The sequence below is a fragment of the Trachemys scripta genome, chromosome 21, assembly GCF_013100865.1.
Source record: "Trachemys scripta elegans isolate TJP31775 chromosome 21, CAS_Tse_1.0, whole genome shotgun sequence".
Classification (NCBI taxonomy): Eukaryota; Metazoa; Chordata; order Testudines; family Emydidae; genus Trachemys; species Trachemys scripta.
This window is the reverse complement of record NC_048318.1, coordinates 6,306,488-6,328,365: the sequence shown is the minus strand read 5'-3', so window position 1 is coordinate 6,328,365 and position 21,878 is coordinate 6,306,488. Positions and strand designations below refer to the sequence as shown.

At 44.4% G+C, this 21,878-nt stretch overlaps 1 protein-coding gene across 1 annotated transcript in view; it reads right to left on the bottom strand.

Annotated features, from left to right (window-relative positions):
• Positions 1–21,878, bottom strand: part of PRDM10 (PR/SET domain 10) — a gene marked incomplete at its 3' end in the record, with an annotated part of 75,067 nt that overhangs the window by 14,822 nt on the left and 38,367 nt on the right. Inside the window, 2 exon segments of the mRNA XM_034754894.1 lie at positions 313–468; positions 2,429–2,776. Coding sequence (XP_034610785.1) covers positions 313–468; positions 2,429–2,776 — 504 coding nt within the window.

Below are 21,878 nucleotides of genomic sequence, written 5' to 3'. Positions count from 1 at the left end.
AACTGACTCTACAAGTGGATGGAAGGAGGATGGACCTGCCCGTTGGTGTTAACAAGCTTATTATAAGCAAGAGCTGAATTGTTTGCTCAGGACAGAGAGAGTAATTCAAAAACATATGCTGCAGCACACATACTGCATGGATCGGTGCATGCAATCTGCATGCAAACCTAGCATGTCATCTGCATGCAAACCTAGCATGTCTACACGTGCTGATTGCTTCTGTTTCTGGGAGGACAATCTTGCTGACAAAGGAGGGAGAAAATGCTGTTCCGGTATCACTTTGGGAACACCAGAGCCCATTAGATATGTTACCTTGAACTGCTTGCCACAGGTGGAGCACAGGAAGTCCTTGCGGTCCGAGTGTCGCAGCATGTGGAGCCGCAGCTTGTCGGGACGGCAGAAAGCCTTGTCACATTCCGTACACTGGTAAATCTTTTCCGAGTGGAAGCTGCGCACATGCTTCTTCACCTGGCAGTGAAGACGACACAGAAAACTCAGGGCACTCAAGATATGGAGCAAACAGACCACGGAACCGTCGCAGCAGCTCTTAGCAACACTAGGGGGAGACTTGGGGTTACTACTGAAGCTCTGTTCTTTGGATAGAATCCATCAGCACAAGAAACTGAACAGCCTTGAATAACAGTTTCCAAGAACACATTAGACAAAGCAATTCCCTAGTGGTGCTTTGGAATCCTATTCTCTTGCATATCTGGGAGATGTGGAGATGGGAAGAGTTTTTAAGAGTTCTCTAGTCTGTTCTAGGGAAACCTCAATTCTTCAGTGTGAAAGATGTGGTTTACCAGAACACTTGGGGTCCTGATAATAGCTTAACAGATGCTAACAGCATAATGAATGAATCCTCGTAATCTTTGTTACAGATCTGCATGGACACTCGGATCTCCCTAGGAATGATTCTTGAAGGCACCTGCAATTGCATGATTGGGCATTTTAAAGATAATAAAAAAGGATGGCTGATGTTGTGGCAATGGTTTTACTAGACCAACATCTTCAAGTTACACGGTTAGCTGATGCTCATTCCCTCTATTTCTTTCATTTGAAGGAAATCTGAGAACATAGATTAATTCCTTTGGATCAGAAAGAATTAGGTGGCAGTTACAGTATGCACGCAACATAGGGAGCAGTTCATTTTGAACACCTTCCTGCATGCAGTTTCCTTTGCATGTTTTAGGCATGTCTTTGTCTCATCAGATGCACAGCAAGATCTTTAATAAAACAGCTGTTAAGGCTTGGAATTCCAAATCCCAGCACTGAAAAGAACAGGATCTTTGACGCAATCCTTATTTTCCTCCTGCACCATGGAGCCACTTGGTATCTGTATCTGCTCAACAATAATTACTCAGGGAAGTAGACCATGATTTCTGATAATTAATTCCCAGAGTGACTGGACTTAATTATTCATACAGCAGCATATGAAAAAGTGGAAAGAATTTGGGAACCCTTCCATTACTAGATCAGTTTAACTAGAAAATTGATGGGGGAGATGATCATAGCTTAGATAAATAGCTTGTTATTTCCTTTCTGCTCCATGTTAACAGAGGCTGGATTATTTTGGGGTGGAGGGGTTTATTAATAATCCCCCCTGTCATTTCTTCTTTGAACTTTTGGATAATACCTATCAGTTCCGGGATGTATCACTTGACTTGAAACTGGATTTCCGTGTTTAGTCTCCGGTCATGGTACCTTAGTGAGATATATGTCATTTTCTTTATTCATGTTAAGTGTAATGAATGTATGTAAGGTAGGTTTACATTTTTCTCACCAAGCAAGAAAACAGTCCTCTAAAATTTATGTAATGTCTTTCATCTTGAAGGACCCCACAAATTGCACAAATTGTGGGTTACATCGCCCACAACTCAAACGCAGCTACTTGTATGGAATGTGGAAATGAAGAGGAATATACTCAACTGAACCTACAGGAGGAATTTATGGAAGCAGAACATACTGAACTGCTCTGAATTACTGCCCTGGAGTCAACAGCATTACTCTTGCAAAAAAGGCCAGGGGATTTTAAATATATAACGCATTTGAATATCTAAGTTTAGTAGTTAGGGACATTCTGATGTCTACTGCATCCAGCAAGAGGGAAAAACCTGTTGTGCCATGCATCTCAAACAACCATGTACGATCAAGAATTCTGTTTCATGTTGTCCAAAAGACTGTACCAACCGCACTACACCATGCTGGGGTATTGGGTCACTACTGACCAAAAGGGAAAAGTGCCATCTACAAAATGAACGTGACTACTTCCTGCAATGCTGTCAGTTTTCCCATCCACAAACTGATCCTGCTTAGCTTGTAAGAGCATACAGACTTATAGCATAAGCTGGCCTGAATGGAAACTGTACTGAGAAGCATTACACATGCCAAAGACCTGGAAGCCATTGCTTCTGGTCAGCACAGCACTCACCTGGATAAAATCGGGAAAGCGCTTTTTACAGGTAGGGCAGGTGAAATAGCCATCATTGACGTGGATTGCCACGTGATCTTTGAGCAGGTCCAAGCGGTCAAAAGACTCAGGACAGAAAATACAGGAATATGTTTTCTGGTCCAAGTGGAACTTCATGTGACTCTCCAGAGCGCCGCTGTTGATAAAACCCTTATTGCAGATGTCGCAGGTCAGAGGGCAGTTCCCCTCCCGCCCATGGAATCGCAGGTGCTGATCCAGCTTGTCCTTCTCCCGGAACGCCTTCCCACACTGCAGGCATTTGAAGGGACGGAAGGACTTTCGGATGAACAGATGCTGAAGAGCTGCATTCTGAAAGACACACCCAAGAAAGAAGATCAGTGTTTATTATCACATACAGACTTTACATACAAGTATTGTCAAATTTAAGTGAGCCAAGATATTGAGCAGTTAAATCTCAAAAGACTCCTTTGAGGTTGAAATGTATTATCTCCATTCTACAGACGGAGAAACTGAGGCAGAGAGCGGTTACAAGACTTGCCTAAGGTCACACAGTGAGACTGTAGCAGAGCCAGGAACAGAACTCAGGAGTCCTGAGTCCCCGTGCCCTGCTCTAAACACATTTTGACACACAATTTTTCTGTAACATAACCTCACAATTCTGTCTCCAGGGTGGGCTTGAGCCTGAGAGGTGTTGGACATCGTAGCTGATCTCTCAGGACAAGGTTCTGGGTATTTATATTTGTAGATTAGCCACCACATTGAGGCATCTCCCAATTACTCATACGCATTGTCTGTTAGCAGAGCCTCTGGGAATCTGCAGCCTTTTGGGGGGTCGGTTTCTGCATCAAGGAGCATCAGAGAGATCTGCAGCAGTGGTTTAGCCTGGCCCCTAACTAATAACGCTGGATCAAGTGGATCTCTGTGCTAACCTAAACCTTCTCGGTATTGTTAAAAAAAGAGGAATGAGAGTTTTAAAAACATTACAGCAGGGCCAGATAGGCAGCTTCAAGAGCAACACGTAATATCTTGTGGGGAACCCATACAATTCTACCCTTAAACGCACAGTGTGTTTGTGTTTGTGAGTGAAGTAGAGAAGTGAACTCACAGAGAAACACATACAGAGTTCTGGTAAGAGCTTTGGTAGAATTTTGTGGCCAATCAAAGGTATTTGATTATATCTAATCAAGCATTAATTGCATTTTTATTCATTACAATGTTTAGACATTAAACTCTATTAAATATATATTTTTAAATTAACTTACTATGTATCTCCTGCTATGTTCTTCCTTCTCTTTCCCTTTTCCTTCACTCCATTTCTTTCTTTCGTTCTCTCTTTCTTTCTACCGTATATCTTTTCTTCTCTCTCTCTCGCCCCCTCTTTCAGTGTCTGTTTTCCTTTGATCTAGTTTTCCTATAACATTTAACAACTGCTGTTTCTTGCCTTCTCCTGCTTTCTAGATTAGACAAATCCAGCGAAGCCCTGCTCAGCTCCTGATCCCTGCTCTGGCTGTTGTAGGAGCAGTCACAGCTGGACTTGCAACCTGTGGAAATAGTTGGTTGCCCAGTGGGCCTGCATTTCAGTAGTGGCCAGGGACTTTTTATGCTGGCTGGCAGTGCATATGGGAGCAGACTACATTGACAAATATGAAATCCCATATTACAGTGCAGAGGACTGAAATAGTCTGCGGATTCAGCAATTTCTCTTGTGGTGCTATTGAAATCTAAGGAATTTTTACACTCTTTCAAGACAGGATCTCCCTTCCAGTGTTTACTGTTGTCTCTTTTCCACTCAGCTTCTCTAATTTTTGTTTTTTTAATCCACATCCATGCTAGTCAGGGAAACAAGGCTAGAATGCTGCTAGTTACTGTGTTTGAACATGCTCGTTATTAGCATGCTTTAGAGTAAACAGAGTCTTAGAGAACAAAATTCCCTAGTTAAAACCATCTCCACTCTCCTTTATTTATGGGACTTCTTGGCTGGCATGCGCTGCTACTCTTGAGTCAGTGTCAAACAGCAGATACTGATGAAGCAGGGTTCAAAGCTGCTCTGTCAGAATTAGAAGTCACCTCGGAAGTTATTCTGGAGTACTGGGCTACAGACACATGAAGAGAATCTGAATGGTTCTCGCCACTGTCTAAACTGTAAAGGAGGAAACCGTCCACTCTTTCCAGTAAAAGCGAAACGTAACAGCAACTGTTTATAGAAAATGACAAAACACTATATATATATATATCTATATACACACACACACACACACACACACATTTCCCTTTTCCCATGTAATCTCAGACACCATCCCATGACATAAGGAAAATTTCTAGTCACAATCAGAAGATTTTGGAATGTTCAGCGACACCAGTGATTAATTTAGCTGAAATCCCGAGTGCCTTATAATGGACTTCACTGGAGTTGGGAGTCACTCTTATACTGTAAAAAGCGACTGAGTCCTGTGGCACCTTATGCTCCAATATGTCTGTTAGTCTATAAGGTGCCACAGGACTCTTTGTCGCTTTTTACAGATCCAGACTAACACAGCTACCCCTCTGATACTCTTATACTGGGGGCATGTTACTCAGTTACTGAGTCAAATTTTGGGGTGGTTGGTCTTTATTTCAAGACACAATAATACCTCAAAATCCTACAGCACTTTTCATAGAATTATTGACATACGGGGCTGGAAGGGACCTCAAGAAGTCATCAAGTCCAGCCCCCTACACTGAGGCAGGGACCAAATAACCCTAGACCATCCCTGTCAAGTGTTTGTCCAAACTGTCCTTAAAATCCTCAAGTGCTGGGGATTCCACAGCCTTCCTTGGAACCTTATTCCAGAGCTTAACTACCCTTGTAGTTAGAAAGTTTTTCCTAATTCTAACCTAAATCTCCTTCGCTGCAGATTAAGCCCATTACCTCTTGTCTTACCTTCAGTAGGCATGGAGAACAATTGATCACCGTTCTCTTTATAACAGCCCTTAACTTATTTGAAGACTGTTATGAGGTCCTCCCTCAGTCTTCTTTTCTCAAGACTAAACACGCCCCATTTTTTTTAACTTTCCTCAAAGGTCAGCTTTTCTAAACCTTTTATCATTTTTGTTGCTGTCCTCTGGACTCTCTCCAATTTGTCCACATCTTTCCTCTGAGTGTTGCACTCAGAGCTGGACACAATGCTTCAGGGGAGGCCTCATCAGTGCCGAGAAGAGCAGGACAATTACCTCCAGTGCCTTACATGCAACACTCCTAAAAACACCCCGCAGAATGATAATAGCCTTTTTTGCAACTGCATCACGTTGTTGATTCATATTCAATTTGTGATGCACTATAACCCCCAGATTCAGCAGTAGTACCATCTAGCCAGTTTTTCCCCATTTTGCCATTATGCATTTGATTTTTCCTTTCTAAGGCCTTGTCTACACTACGAGAGTAGTTCGAATTTACTTGCATCGAATTTTTGGAATCGATATTGCAAAGTCGAACGTCTGTGTCCACACTAAGGACAGTAATTCGACTTTGTGAGTCCACACTAACGGTGAAAGCGTCGACATTCGAAGCAGTGCACTGTGGTCAGCTATCCCACAGTTCCCGCAGTCCCCTCTGCCCATTGGAATTCTGGGTGTAGCCGGCAATGCCTTCTGGGTAACAAAATGTGTCGAGGGTGCTTTTGGGTAACTGTCGTCATCCGTCCATCACTCCCGCCCTCCCTCCCTGAAAGCGCCGGCGGGAAATCAGTTCGCGCACTTTTCCAGTCATTGACAGCGCGGATGCCACAGCACTGCGAGCATGGAGCACGCTGCGACCATCGCTGCAGTTGTGGCCGCTCTCAACGCCTCGCAGCTTATCATACACCTTTCCCTGAGGCAGATGCAGAAAAGTCAGGCGAGGAGGCTACGGCACCGCGGTGATGTCCTGAAGTCTGAGAGTAGCACAGACCTCTCAGAAAGCAGGGGACCCAGCGCCGAGGACATCACGATGGCAATGGGTCATGTTGATGCCGTGGAACGGCGATTCTGGGCACGGGAAACAAGCACTGAGTGGTGGGACCGCATAGTGCTGCAGGTCTGGGATGAATCCCAGTGGCTGCGAAACTTTCGCATGCGGAAGGGAACTTTCCTGGAACTTTGTGAGTTGCTGTCCCCTGCCCTGAAGCGCAATGACACCCGGTTGCGAGCTGCACTGAGTGTACAGAAGCGAGTGGCCATAGCCCTCTGGAAGCTTGCAACGCCAGACAGCTACCGGTCAGTCGCGAACCAGTTCGGGGTGGGCAAATCTACCGTGGGGGTTGTTGTGATGCAAGTAGCCAAGGCAATCGTTGATGTACTGCTGCCAAAGGTAGTGACCCTGGGAAACGTGGAGGCGATCATAGATGGCTTCGCAGCGATGGGATTCCCAAACTGCGGTGGGGCCATAGATGGAACTCACATCCCTATTCTGGCACCGGACCACCAAGCCACCCAGTACATTAACCGAAAGGGCTATTTTTCCATGGTGCTGCAAGCACTGGTGGACCACAGGGGACGTTTTACCAACATCTACGTGGGATGGCCGGGCAAGGTTCATGACGCTCGTGTTTTCAGGAACTCTGGTCTGTTTAGACGGCTGCAGCAAGGTATTTACTTCCCGGACCACAAAATAACTGTTGGGGATGTGCAGATGCCTATAGTCATCCTCGGGGACCCAGCCTACCCGCTAATGCCCTGGCTCATGAAGCCCTATACTGGCGCCCTGGACACTGAAAAAGAACTCTTCAACTACCGGCTGAGCAAGTGCAGAATGGTGGTGGAGTGTGCTTTTGGCCGTCTCAAGGGGAGATGGAGAAGCTTACTGACTCGCTGTGATCTCAGCGAAACCAATATCCCCATTGTTATAGCAGCTTGCTGTGTGCTCCACAATCTCTGTGAGAGCAAGGGGGAGACCTTTATGGCGGGGTGGGAGGTTGATGAAAATAGCCTGGCTGCTGATTACGCTCAGCCAGACAGCCGGGCGATTAGAAGAGACCTGCGGGAAGCGCTGTGCATCCGGGAGGCTTTGAAAGCAAAGTTCCTGAGTGAGCAGGGTAACCTGTGACTTTTAAGTTTGTGTACAGAGAAGCTGAACCTGCCCCCGTTTCTTTACCCAGTTAATGTTGACTATCCTACCCAGTTACATACCCCCTTCACCCCCTTCCAACACACGTTTCGAAATAAAAATAGTTCTACTTTGTTAATGCACACCGTTTTTTTTAATACTGTTTTCGCGGGAATTTTTTAAAACTGGGACGCAGACTGTGGTGCGGAGCGGGTGTAGTGTAGTGACGCGAATGAAGCTTCTAAACTCAAGGATTGACGGGCTCCGCTGCGGTGGGATGGTTGTTTCAACGGAGCCTGTCACCCCTCCTGATCGGGACTGTGTGTATGGGGGGGCTATGTGACTTTGTGGCAGGGGGAGGACGATTACAGATCCCCTGCTGCATGGCTCTGTGATCCTGCATAAGGACTGCCGCTTAAGATCTGTAACTGCCCTCCCCCGCCACAAAGTCACAGAGCAACCCACCCCCCACCACATAACATGAAAACAACCTCCCAGACTAACCAGGGTAACTAGTCACTGCATCACTGCACTGTGTATGTGCCCTGCTGCTGTGCCTGCCCCCGCCTATGTACCCTGCCAAAGGTGACTGTCCTGTCCAATTACCAACCCCCTTTCCCCTCCTCCTCCAAAAGAACATGATTGAAACAGTAGTTAACATGAACGTATTTTTTATTATCAACTACACATGGAACTGGGAGGTGAAACTTGGACGGGGGCTTGTGTCAGGCGGGAAGGAAAGAACTTTTCAAGTTTTGGGGAATGAGAGCCTTCTGCTACTAGAGCTCTCTGCAGGGGTGGAGTGAGAGTTAGCAGGGACTCTGCCGCCTCTCCTTCTTTGCACTTTGGGTGAGGTGGGTATGGGACTTGGTGGCGGGGGAGGGCGGTTAGAGATGGACTGCAGCGGGGCTCTGTCCTCCTGCCTCCGTTCCTGCAGAACATCCACAAGGCGCCGGAGCGTGTCTGTTTGCTCCCTCAGTAGTCCAAGCAGCGTTTGAGTCGCCTGCTGGTCTTCCTGCCGCCACCTCTCCTCCCGATCCATGTTTGCTTGCTGCATTTGGGTCAATTTCTCCCGCCACTGGGTCTGCTGTGCTGCCTGGGCTTGGGAACAGGCCATAAGTTCAGAGAACATGTCCTCCCGTGTCCTCTTCTTCCTATGCCTAATCTTCGCTAGCCTCTGGGAGTGTGATGCCAGGCTAGGTTGTGAGACAGTCGCAGATGTGGCTGTGGGAATGGGAAAAAGGGAGTGAATTCCTCAGAAAGATAAATGTAGTTGTGAACCAAGAACATAGTCTTTCTCTGTGAACAAGACCATGCACAGCACCTATCACATGCGCACTCAGCACAAGGTCGAATTCTCGGCCTTCGCATTCAGTGCCTGGGGTCTTCCACAGCACATTTGAGAAGCGGGGCAGCACAACGGAATTTCTGTTGCAGGCAGACATGGTAAGCCGTAGACTTGTGGCAGTTTAAAACTTTTATATTACCACTGGCCTCATTTCACATTTAAAGCAATGTCAGTACCTGCTGCCAGCAATCCGGCAAGCGGGAACTCTGCCCCTGTCCCACCCCCTCGCGGCTGTCCCCAGGAACGATCCCTTTCGGCAGCCCCTCTCCCGCCTCCACCGCGTGGCTGCAAACCAGCGGTTACAGTTCTGTAAAGGAACGAGCAAGCAGTCCCAACACTAACATTCCCCTACCTAATTCAAAGCAGGTCACCATGGGCGACATCACCCTGATGAGGATCTCTGACAGCGAGAGAGAGAGAATGCTCCGGGAAAGCCTCCAAAGACCAGGGCCGTATGCCGCCCTGCTGTGCAGAGCAATGATTCCCGAGTACTTGATAGTCTCGTGGCGCGGCAACGTGTCGTACTTCGGAGGACCCAATAAGGCCGCTCTCCCCAGGAACCTCATGCAACGGCTTTCCAATTACCTCCAGGAGAGCTTCATCGAGATGTCCCGGGAGGATTACTGCTCTATCCCTGCACATATAGACCGCATCTTACTCTAGCTGCAGTAGCAGGGACTAAACAGTAGAGCGGCTTGGGCAGGACAATCACGGAAAACCGGACATTGCTAGATTTTTTTTCAAAACTTGCACTGCCCATGACTGAACCGTTAAGTGCCTAGGGCAAACTAATCATGAACAACCCATTCTTTTAATTGTTAATATTCCTGTTCTGTTAAAAATAAATGTTTAGATGTTTACAACACTTACTGGATGATCCTTCACCAGATTCTGTGTCCGGGGTAACGGCTGGGGAGGGTTGGTAGGGGATCTCTGTAAGGGTGATGAAGAGATCCTGGCTGTCGGGGAAATCAGCGTTGTGAGCGCTGCCGACTGCCTCGTCCTCCTTATCTCCTTCCTCATCTTCCCCGTCCGCTAACATGTCCGAGGAACCGGCCGTGGACAATATCCCATCCTCAGAGTCCACGGTCAGTGGTGGGGTAGTGGTGGCGGCCGCACCGAGGATGGAATGCAGTGCCTCATAGAAACGGGATGTCTGGGGATGGGATCCGGAGCGTCCGTTTGCCTCTTTGGTCTTCTGGTAGCCTTGTCTCAGCTCCTTGATTTTCACGCGGCACTGCGTTACATCCCGGCTGTATCCTCTCTCTGACATGTCTTTAGAGATCTTCTCATAGATCTTTGCATTCCGTTTCTTGGAGCGCAGCTCAGAAAGCACGGACTCATCGCCCCACACAGCGATGAGATCCAATACTTCCCGATCAGTCCATGCTGGGGCCCTCTTTCTATTCACAGACTGCACGGCCATCACTGCTGGAGAGCTCTGCATCGTTGCCAGTGCTGCTGTGATCGCCACGATGTCCAGACAGGAAATGAGATTCAAACTGGCCAGACAGGAAAAGGAATTCAAATTCAAATTTTCCCGGGGCTTTTCCTGTGTGGCTGGTCAGAGCATCCGAGCTCGTACTGCTGTCCAGAGCGTCAACAGAGTGGTGCACTGTGGGATAGCTCCCGGAGCTATTAGCGTCGATTTCCATCCACACCTAGCCTAATTCGACATGGCCATGTCGAATTTAGCACTACTCCCCTCGTCGGGGAGGAGTACAGAAGTCGAATTAAAGAGACCTCTATGTCGAACTAAATACCTTCGCGGTGTGGACGGGTGCAGGGTTAATTCGATGTAACGGCGCTAACTTCGACATAAACGCCTAGTGTAGACCAGGCCTTAGAGATCAGAAACTGTAGGGATAAAGTGAGATCTGCAAAAGCCAGAAAGGAAATGCAGATCTAATCTGCCTGGATTTCAGTAAGGCATTTAGTACAGTTCCACAGTGGAAACTATTAGCTAAATTGGAGAAGATGGGGATTAATATGAGAATTGAAAGGTTAGTAAGGAACTGGTTAAAGGGGAGACTACAGTGGGTCATACTGAAAGATGAACTGTCAGCCTGGATGGAGGTTATTAGTGGAGATGAAATTTAATAAGTCAAAGTTAAAGGTCATGAATTTATGGAATAACAACAAGAATTTTTGCTATAAGCTGGGAATTTACCCGTTGGAAGCGGCGGAGAAGAAAAGAGACCAGGGTATATTGGTCGATCACAAGATGACTATGAGCTGTCAGTGTGATGTAGCCATGAAAAAGGCTAATGCAATCCTAGGATGCATGAGGCAAGGTATTTCCAGTAGAGACAGGAAAGTGTTATTACCATTGACAAGGCACTGTTGAGACTGGAATACTGTGTGCATTTCTGGTCTCCCGCATTTAATTCAAACTGGAACAGGTGCAGGGCTACTGGAAGATGATCAGAAAAATGGAGAACCTGCCTTACAGGAGAAGACTTAAGGAGCTTGGCTTGTTTAGCCTAACAAAATGAAGGCTGAGGGGAGACATGATTGCTCTCTATAAATACATCAGAGGGATAAACACCAGGGAGGGAAAGTAGTTATTTAAGTTAAGGGTCAGTGTTGGCACAAGAACAAATGGATATAAACTGGCCATCAACAAGTGTAGGTTTGAAATTAAGCAAAAGTTTCTAACCATCAGAGGAATGAAGTTTTGGAAGAGCATTCAAAGGGGAGAGGGAGGGCAAAAACCCTACTTTTGTCAGACTGAGTGTGATAAATTTATGGAGCGATTGGTACGATGAGGTTGCCTACAATGGTATATGGCCTATCCACAAGCGCTATTACCACATACAGTAGAACCCTGTTTATCCGACCCTCCATTATCCAGCTCTCCATATTAACCGAACAACCAGCGCAGACAGGTCCAGAAGTGGGCAATCTCTCCTGTGGCCACTAGATGACACGGTAGCCCTGCACTTTCCCATTATCCAGATTATCTGAATTTTTGATTATCCGATCTGGTTCCAATTAGATCGGATAAACAGGATTCTGCTGTATCTGCAACAGCTGGACACGGGACCCTAGAAAAGGAGTGCTCTGAGTTACTACAGCGAATTCTTTCCCAGGTGTCTGGCTGGTGGGTCTTGCCCACATGCTCCAGGTCTAATTGATGACAATATTTGGGGTCGGGAAGGAATTTTCCCTTAGGTCAGATTGGCAGAGATCCTGGGGGCTTTTTGCTTTCCTCTGCAGCATGGCGCAGGGGTCATTTGCTAGTTTGCACTAGAATAAATGGTGGACGCTCTGTAACTTGAAGTCTTTAAATCATGATTTGAAGATTTCAATAGCTCAGCTAGAGGTTATGGGCCTATTGCAGGAGTCACTGGGTGAGGTTCTATCACCTGCAATATTCAGGAGGGCAAATTAGATGATCATGATGGTCCCTTCTTGCCTTAAAGTCTATGAGTCTAAGTCTGTCATCTGGCACAATCCTACTTGTCTTAGCAGACAAGGCTCAAGGTGGTATGGCCACAGATAAATATAATTAAGTAGGTCCAAAGGATAGAACTGCTACTACACTCTACAACAGGCACCCTGTGAATACTGCGACGTGTCAACACTGAGTGCCATAGGAACATCACTGCTAGGGACGGGGGCGGACGTGGTGTAGCACAGCATCTCATTTAGGAGGCTCTCAAACTCTGCAGCCACTATAGCTGTGGTAGGGTTGGAGAGTTCTCATTACGCTGAGTAGCACAGTGAAAGAGACCTGATGCCCTCCTGACTCACATTGACTCAACTCAGTGCTGTGTGTGTTATCCACTGCTTAAACGAATGGCCTTGCCCAGCCTTTCGTAGATTTTAAAGTCAGAAGGGACTATCATCATTATCTAGTCTGACCTCCTGCGCAGAACTTCAACCAGGAATTCCTCATCAAGTTCAGCAATTTGTGGGAATTTACCAACCAAACCGGGATTTGAACCTTGGATCCTCAGATTAAAAGTCTCCCCTGACTGAGCATTCAGGGCTCGTAGCTGGATGCACTCCTCCTTGCAGCGCTCTCTTTCTCCTCCCCTTACTGCTGAGCTTTGCCAGGACATCTCTTGAGCTTAGATGCCCTTGGCTCCCTATTCTATGGCTTTCTTCTTACTCAAATTTCTCTAGTTGTTTTGTAAGCAGTTAATATAACAATCAATTATTTTTCTTAAGCTATTGGAATCTTCCATCCCAGAATATTTATTGGAATTTGTCAGGGAGGAGAATGTGGGGTTTGGGGCATTCTGCTTCTCACTGCCAACATCGCTTCCTCTTCTGAACTGGTTCCGAGAAACAGAAAAGCAGCTCCGCTGTATAACAAATGTAAATTCAACACCCAGTTTGGTTTTGCTGCTGCCTAGAGAGATGGAGACTGGGAGTCGGATATGAAAATAAACAGGGCACAATTTTATGTCCTAGTGTCTTACTCCCAGCTTCACCACTCCCGTTAGTTTGCTGGATCGGGCAAACTTTGAACATGAAAATATCATCATATTTCAATTCACTTGACAATTAACTTGCACAAGAGAGAGACCCTCTGTATTTCCCCTGAGGCCTCATCTACACTAGGATTTTCCCTTAAAATTTCCCACTATGGCTAACAGGTTCATCTCCCTTGGTAACAGCAATGGTAGGGCACTAATGTAGCTAGGCCACCTGTGGTTTAACCCCTGTGTCATGAGCAGGCTTGGATAATATGGTGGTTAGAACCTGGGCTCCCGCCTGCAGCACCAGCTACACTACTGCTCCCAATGTTGCTACCACTGATGGAGCCGAACTGCTGTCAGCAATGGGAAATTTTAAAGGAAAAAGGCAAGTACAGACCAGTGTAATGAGTGTGATCATTTTAACAATATGCAGAAATCCAACCACCTGCCAATGGAGTATTATTAGAGCCTTTCTTGCTGGGTGAGGGAAATAATCACTGGCTGTGTGATTTGCGATTTCAGGACTTGCTGAATTTTTCCAGCAAGGGGCAGTTTGATGAGGCTGGACAAGCCACACTGAATGGGCTGGAACAGCAGGAGCAGACCCCAGTGCCACCAGAGACAGAGTCAGCACTGGATCAACAGCCAGAAGGCCATCCAATGCAACTCCAGCAGCAGCATGATGAGAGCCCGGTGCCTACGCAGAGCACCATGACAGCAGATGACATGCGGCGAGCAAAGCGCATTCGGGTAAGTGAAGATGATGGTGGCCCTTGTCCTCTCCTGCCCTCTCACTTTGCTTTAGCCAGTGGAAGGCTTGGTTGGCCAGTCAGGCAACAGCTGGTCTTTTTTCTCCAGTGTGGTATCTGTCTTCAAATCCCAAACACAGCATCTCAAGCTCAGAAAACTCCCTCGCTCAGAAAGTAAGACAAACCTAATACAAAGAGTTAGTGTGTCATGAGATGCTAGTGAGATTTGGACACCAGTTGGAGCTGGTTAATTCCAGCACAATAATTCTTTCATAGAAACATAGTCCATCCAAGTTGGCAGGCAGGAGTGCTCCGGACAGCCGTCCAAATCATGGTGCTGTGGCATGGACTAATGGCCTGTTCAGAACACCATCTGCGTGTCTCGCAGATCTGTTGGCTTTAGAAGTCGTTGCCAAAGAGGCATTGTGTCCATTCATTCCTATGATGATGATGATGAAGATGAAGATTTGTAATCATAAAATTATTTCTTGGAGTAGGAAACCTCCTCCCTTTAAAAGCCTGTGCTGAGAACTTAACATACCAACAGCAAACACTTTGAACCTGTGCTTAGTGGCAGCTGAGAAAGCTGCTTTTTCCACCATGTGTGGGAGGGAAATGATTCAGGCAAATAATCCTCCAAGCCATGTAATTGTGAGATTGGTTTATTTAGCCTAAAATCTTTTTTTCCCCTCCTCCATGTGTAAAATTTTGATTACAGAAGGAAACAGCTGCAAACAAGTTGAGACTTCATTTTTAGGGGATGAGAGAAAGAGAGAGAGGATTAAAAAAGGAGACAATGAATTATTCTTATGGGGGACACTGAGCCAGATTTTACTCTCAGTGTCCACCAATGTCTATGTGACAGCATTGATGGTATTACTTAACAGATACAGTGACTTAACTAAGAGCAGAATTTGGCCAAGTCACACTAAAAATGCATGAGTGTGAAACTTATTAAATGCTTGGCATCTACGAGTCACTGTTCTGTGAAGTGGTCTTTCTTTTGATCTTCCTCTCTGTTGAAAACACTAGACTAGTAATGGTGTGTTTATGTAAGTCCACCAGACAGCTGTAACCCAAGAACACTGGGAACATGGCTGGTAGTAGCAGACAGTGGTGGTCAAACTATTATAGAGTAAGGAGACAGCTGCTGAAGCTCTGACAATAAATAGCATTGGACCAGTTCCCACGTATGTCTTGATTCATTTTGCATAAGATAGTACAACTTCTGTCCTATAAGGTGCAGCCGTGGGTGAGATGGGGAGAGGTGGTTTCATTGGATTTCTTTAATTACTGGATTTAAAAAGGTCTGAAGGTCTCACTCTTGGTTTGGAGGTAACGGGGAAAAGATTGACTTGGTTTGTCTCATGCATTAGCCTGTTTCCTGGAAACTTGAGTTTGGGTCACAAGTGAGATGAGTGTGGTGGTGATTTATTCCTCAGTGACATGTTTGTATCACAGATCTCCTTCCTCAGCTCCCCTTGCAGATTGGCACATTTGACAACCCTTGATTAGCAGAGCCCTAGAGATGTATGGTTCTTCAAAGCAGAGATTCTTCAACTCAAGGGGGCATTGCATGTGGGATGGTTGCAGAGAGCCTGCCTAGGTTATGTTAGACTGTGAGCAGTTCTGTCATTCAACCTTAGATTTTAACCATGAAAATTCACACCGTACTGTGACAGTTTGTCAGAACTTACTCTTCCAATGTGTGCGTGCAATCCACTGTGCCCTGTTATCACAGCGTGTGGCTAGGAAATGTCATAAACCAGCAAAGGGAAGTCCAAGTTATGGTTTCAAATATGTAAAATGTCATTTATTTTTAAAGAACGGGTACAAAATTTGTGGCTACCCATTGGGACCTGGAACTAGGTAGCTGTAAGTCACCCTGATTACTTAGATAGGATTTCTTACTCGATAGCAATAACTTGGTGCTTGTCTTGACCTGACAGTTGAGAAACTATATAAGAGATATGAAAGTAATTTTATTTTCATCAATCAAGCTTTGTGAACCTCTTCTACCTTTCTAATAAAGGAATAAAGCATGAGGTGATGATAGGACTGCCCCTCTTAGGCAAACAATTCCAGTCAAAGATTTAAAAGAAATAATTATCATGAAGAAGCCTTGTGTGATTTTTTCCAAGCCTTTATTAGGCACAAACCTCAGTTTTACTATGTCTCCTTCTGTTGCACTCTGAAATTAAACATAAAAAGGTATCCTGGAGTATGAGTAATATTAAAAAAATAATAAAGCTTTTACATATGTTCAGACATTTGCAACCTAGATGTAACTGAGGGTGCTTTGTTCAGTGATTTGATGTTCTTTAGAAATTACATGATTCTTTTATATTTGCAACAAAGGGGAGCAATATTCTTTGTATTTTAAATAACAAAACTTCTGCATTACAATACACAGTAATAATAGACTATCTCTTAATGGACGTTTACACTTGTACCATTGCATTAGCGTTTATATCATCCTGTAGGATGCAGCCTCTTGAGAAAAGCATAGTAACATAAACCTATGCGTATGCAAGGCTGACAGTGTGTCCAGTAGAGGGCAGTATGCATGTAGGACTTGATCCAGCCCTTGGCTTCAGTGGGGGCTTGATCAGGTCCACAGTGAAGGAAGTACATAGATATATCTGTCATTCCTCTCTTGGGTTTCTTGTTTACAGCTCTGGCATTCATTTGCCTTTGCAGTTCTAGAACTTGTTGCCTGAAGTAGACATGTGGAGGGACATCACCTTTTTGAATGTATTCCATGAAGTAAATAATTCTCTTGAGACATTTTCTGTTTCATTTACTTGTGCAACATCACATGGCGAAGATACAAAGCTGTCATAACACAGTGTTACAACAATCAATATAAATATAAGACTTGCATTTGGAAAGCACCTGTCAAAATCAGGACCATCCTACATGTTTTGGGAAGGTACAGATCTACTTACCAAGAAGGCTACTATTTTTAGGCTCTACGTTAGAGGGAATGGCTTAATGGTTTAAATATCTAGTTTGAAACACAGATTCACTGGAACAATAGGTTCAAATCCTGGTAGGGTCAACACATGCCTTCTTCTGTAGAGTTCATGGAGTTTACTCTGCGGGAGACTTGAGATTAGAGCTTAAACACTGAGGTCCTGCCTTGTTTTGGGTGGACACTAACGACCCTATGGGACACTTTTTGTAAGAGTAGGGTGTGACAGACTGACAATATACTGAACAAACCTTAGGAATTAAGATAAACTTTACTGAATGAATTTAAACCTTATTGAATTAGGTTTAATACCTTTGGGGTCCATTGTATTAAAAATGCACTTTTTTATGTGTCATTGTGGAATCACATGTAACTCCTCGAGGAGGAAGGGGGTGCAAATGTAATTCCTCCGGTTATCAGCTCTTTGAAGCTCCCCCCCAGAAAGGTTCGGCTGTACTAGTTCAAACTGGATTCTTCACTGACCAACAGACAAAGAAACGACTTTTGGATAATTAGCCTGGTTTTACACAGGCCCAGGGCTTTCTTCTTGATCCCATAACTAGACAGGACCCCTGGCCCACAGCAGGTCCCAATCCTCAGGGAAGAGCTGGAAGAACTGGGCCTAACGAGGCACCATAAGACTGGAAAAAAGCAACAGAGGGTCCTGTGGCACCTTTAAGACTAACAGAAGTATTGGGAGCATAAGCTTTCGTGGGTAAGAACCTCACTTCTTCAGATGCAAGTAATGGAAATTTTCACAAGCACATAAGACTGGGTGCTTGTTCTGAGATGAAGCTGTGATGAACTTGAAACCTTGGTGGGATACTGAAGGACTGCTCCTGCAAGAGCCCATTTTAGAGTTGGGGTGATCTCTGGTAGCCTGTTAGCACGTGTGTAGGTTCTTTTATTGTTTGTAATGTGTTTTGTCTGTAGTGCTATTACCTTAAGAATAAAAGAGGCTTGCATAAAAAGAGCTTTGTGGTATACTCGTGGGCAGTCACACTGTTAGCCGTCTCTGAAGAGAAAGCCAGCAGGCCAGTTTGAGCAGCCTGTCTCTGCTAGGAATAACATGGTGAAGGCAGGGAACTGTTCAGCCTGGAAATAGCCTCTCAGAAGAACATGAGATGCGTGTCTCCCTTCAAGAGGGGTGACGGCCAGAGGAACCAGTGGGTGCCCTTACTGAAACATAGGCGGAGAATACAGGTGCAGTTGCCCTGAACTGTGACATAGGGGGTTACATCATTGTCCTTGGCTAAAATAAATGTTTCCTACCCACTGTTGTGCACCATCCAATGCGTTTGTTAGTTGCCACTCTCTGGATGCATTTCAAAAATGGCTGTACTTACCTAAGCTTGATCCTGAATGTTTCTCCGTGTGGATGAAGCCCTACACTCATGCAGAACAGCTTGCAGGACAGAGGTGCAGTTTGTAAAGCACAATGGGATCCTTCAGGCTGAAAGTCACAATGGAAATGTAAGAGATTATTAAATTCTGACGAGTATAGACCAGTAGGACAGCACTTAAATAAATCACTACCCGTTACTTCCCAGCAATCTGATCCTGGCATCCATAACCTCTTTATCTTCCCATAGCTACCACTTCTTGCCAGACACATTTCATTCTCACTGAGACTCTGAAGGGTTCATTATATAATTTTTAATAAACATCCTATCTGAGAAAACATGAAAGGCAGAAAGACAGTGTGTCTTAAAGGTTACCTGTGATTTTCATCTTCACTCTTACTCACATCTTAACTCCTTCTAGGCAGTTATTAACTGAAGGGCAAATCCTGAACTCCCTGCTTAGTTCTTACTGAGGCAAAACTCTCATTGGGAGTTTTGCCTGAGTGAAGAATGAGCTAGGACTTCCAGATCTGGCCCTGACTGATAATGACCCACAGGAGACTGATTTCTGCCAAAGCCAAGTCTTCTGTTTTACGGTCCATTTCATAACATAAATATTTTTCTCTCCCCCAATGCTGCCTGCTCAGCTGGAGCTGCAGGTAGGTTTGGTTTTTATCCTGTGTCTAACCTAATGGAACGAAACAAAATTGCCTGCCATGTCATTTTGTGCAACCTCTGCTTAATGTCTCCAGATGGAATCTGCGTTGTTGATGGTCTTGTGTTTGTTCTTTTGTATACAGATCATGCACAAAACTGAGTGTCATCCCAATAACTATGTGTTTGCATAGTTTCTCTTAGTCCCCTTCAGACTGATCCACTGCAAGGAATTAATAATAATTAGCTCTTTAAAAGATGTTTAAATGAATCATCCAAAACTGTAAGCTGGGTATTTAATGGGCTGTCCCTTTGCGGCCCCTGAACCTGATTCAAGTCTGTCTGGTGCACCTCTGTGTACCTGATTTTGGTAGTTTATGTTAGGCTTCAGTGGCTTTAGTAGTCTGGCAGAGTGTGGACCATAACAATATATTTTACACCTTTCTGTCTAGTGCTTTTAACAGTTCCCACTTAGGAAATACCTAATATGGAGTTGCGTGCAATTTGAAAGAAACATTTTCAAGTACCTTGGGTTTGACCCGCCTTAAAACTACCTTAAATTTGGTGGTCAGTCATATAGAGTCATCTAAATATCTAGTTTTCTAGTGAATTAGCATTTCTTGTAATGACTATTAACAGGTATTGTGGTAATAAGCTCCATAGTAATGCCTCTAAAGAAATAGTTTTTAAAAATGCAGCACTCGGTTGTTGATAAATATATTTCAACAGCTACTACCACTTGTGCTGGACTCCCAAACGTTCATTGTTGAAACTTTAGGGGGTAAAATCCTGGACCCAGTCAAGTCAAATGGGAGTTTTGTCATTGAGTCAGGATTTCACCTGGGTTCTTTAGCAATAATTAAAGAGACACTGGTCAACATAACACTAATTTATAAACAAAATATCCCTTATCTATGTTACTAATAACAACTACAGATATTACAAGCGGGATCATTTTAAAAATCAGTTATACTTTTACTATTTGCTGTTTACTTACTTTGAATGTAAATGCAAAATATTATGTATTTATTTATATTTTAAAATGTGCTTAGCAAATATCTTTAAGCATACTTACATAAATAACACATTCATTAAATAACAAAAGAACATACAAAAATTATGCACATCACTCAGTTTTGGCTGAGACTAGTCTGGTCAATATCACTTAAGTTTCCAGTCAGTTTCACTTTTCTGGTTCTCATGGCACTAGCACCTTATTGCAGTGTTTGAGTTTATAACATAGTGAAAGGGGAATGTTTAAATTCAAAACTAAATGGAAAACTAACAAGCAACCGCCCGCCCCCCCCCAACCAACCGCAAAACCAACAACAACTAGAGAAACATATGTACTGATAATAGGTTTTGTAAATCCCCTTAGTTTTTTCAAACTCTAAAGTATTATAACTAGTTGACAATAGTGCTTTAATTAACAAACTATCTCCGGAGCAGATCTTGCATAGTCATGATGTAATTATACATATAGGGTAGTATACAGGAAGTGCCATGCAGGATCAGGCACAGGGTCCAGCTAGTCCAGTATTCCTTCTCGAATACAATATGAGTACCAGAAGTGTCAGAAGAAGGTGTAAAAATCCCACAGATGTGAGACAATCTGCCCCTACATTAGGTCTCATCCTGATTTCTAATAATTGAAGATTGGCTTACACCCAGCTCCATTAAACCATACGAAAAGGAAACGGGATGGATCCTGGAATTGGTAGCTGGGAATCAGAACCTTTCCCTCTTCTTGATCATCTATTCAAATTTGATGACCTTCTTGGTCATCAAACCTAATCAGAAGAAACTGGAGAAGGGACTCATCGCCATCTTATAGCTGCTTTTTGGCCTGCGTGAAATGGGTCTCAGTCCAGTTCCCAGTGAACAGGTGGCCCACATTGATTGCCTTTGCTGAGACATTCATGAATATAAGGGGAGAAAAATCTGAATCAAGATGCAGTGGGCTGCTCTGAGAGTGGAATTTTGTTCTGAAATTAAAACCAAGCCTGACTGCTTTTCTAAAAGGCTTTGTTCATTTCAGTTCTCAGTCACATCTTACATACTATCCCATCAAGGAAGAGCCTCATTGGCAGTGGGTGAGGAATCTGAATGATGTAGCTATCTATAAAATAAAATCCAACAAAAGATATTTCCTCCCCCACCTTCTAGCTATCTATGGTTTTCTTTAACTGCGGGTAGATCTTTTGTAACACTTACGTACAACCATGCAGAGTGTGGCTTCGTTGTTTCAAATTCTGCAATTCATTACACTTAGAGTTGAAAAAGGAAAAGGACAGAAGCGATAAGAAAGGAAATATGATTTTTAAACTTCTAAGAGATAAACAGAGGAGAGTATAAAAGTCTCCAAAAGCCTGTTTATTGATCCTCATCTGGGGTAATGAGCGTAGCCTCTTTGACATCAAAGGAGCTATGGCAGCTTATTCTGGATGAGGATCTGGCCTTCTGTTTTGCCACCGTGATAAAGTATTTGGGTTAAATACATTAAGAAACAGTATTGGAGGAGATAGAAATTTGAATTGCATCTGTCTAGATTGTTTGACTTCCTGGTAAATCCCTGTAATTAGCAGAAAATTATGCATTTGTTTATTTCAAAGCACAAGTAAATTGTTATACAAACAATAGAAACATGTAAACCCAAGATTATGGGACAGATTGTATCACTGTGTGAGTGCACGTAAGGAGTTACACCTGCTTACTCTAGGAGTGAATTTGGCCCAGTGTTTCTTAAGAGAAATGTTTCAGAGTAGCAGCCGTGTTAGTCTGTATCTGCAAAAAGAACAGGAGTACTTGTGGCACTTTAGAGACTAACAAATTTATTAGAGCATAAGCTTTCGTGGACTACAGCCCACATCCGAAGAAGTGGGCTGTAGTCCAC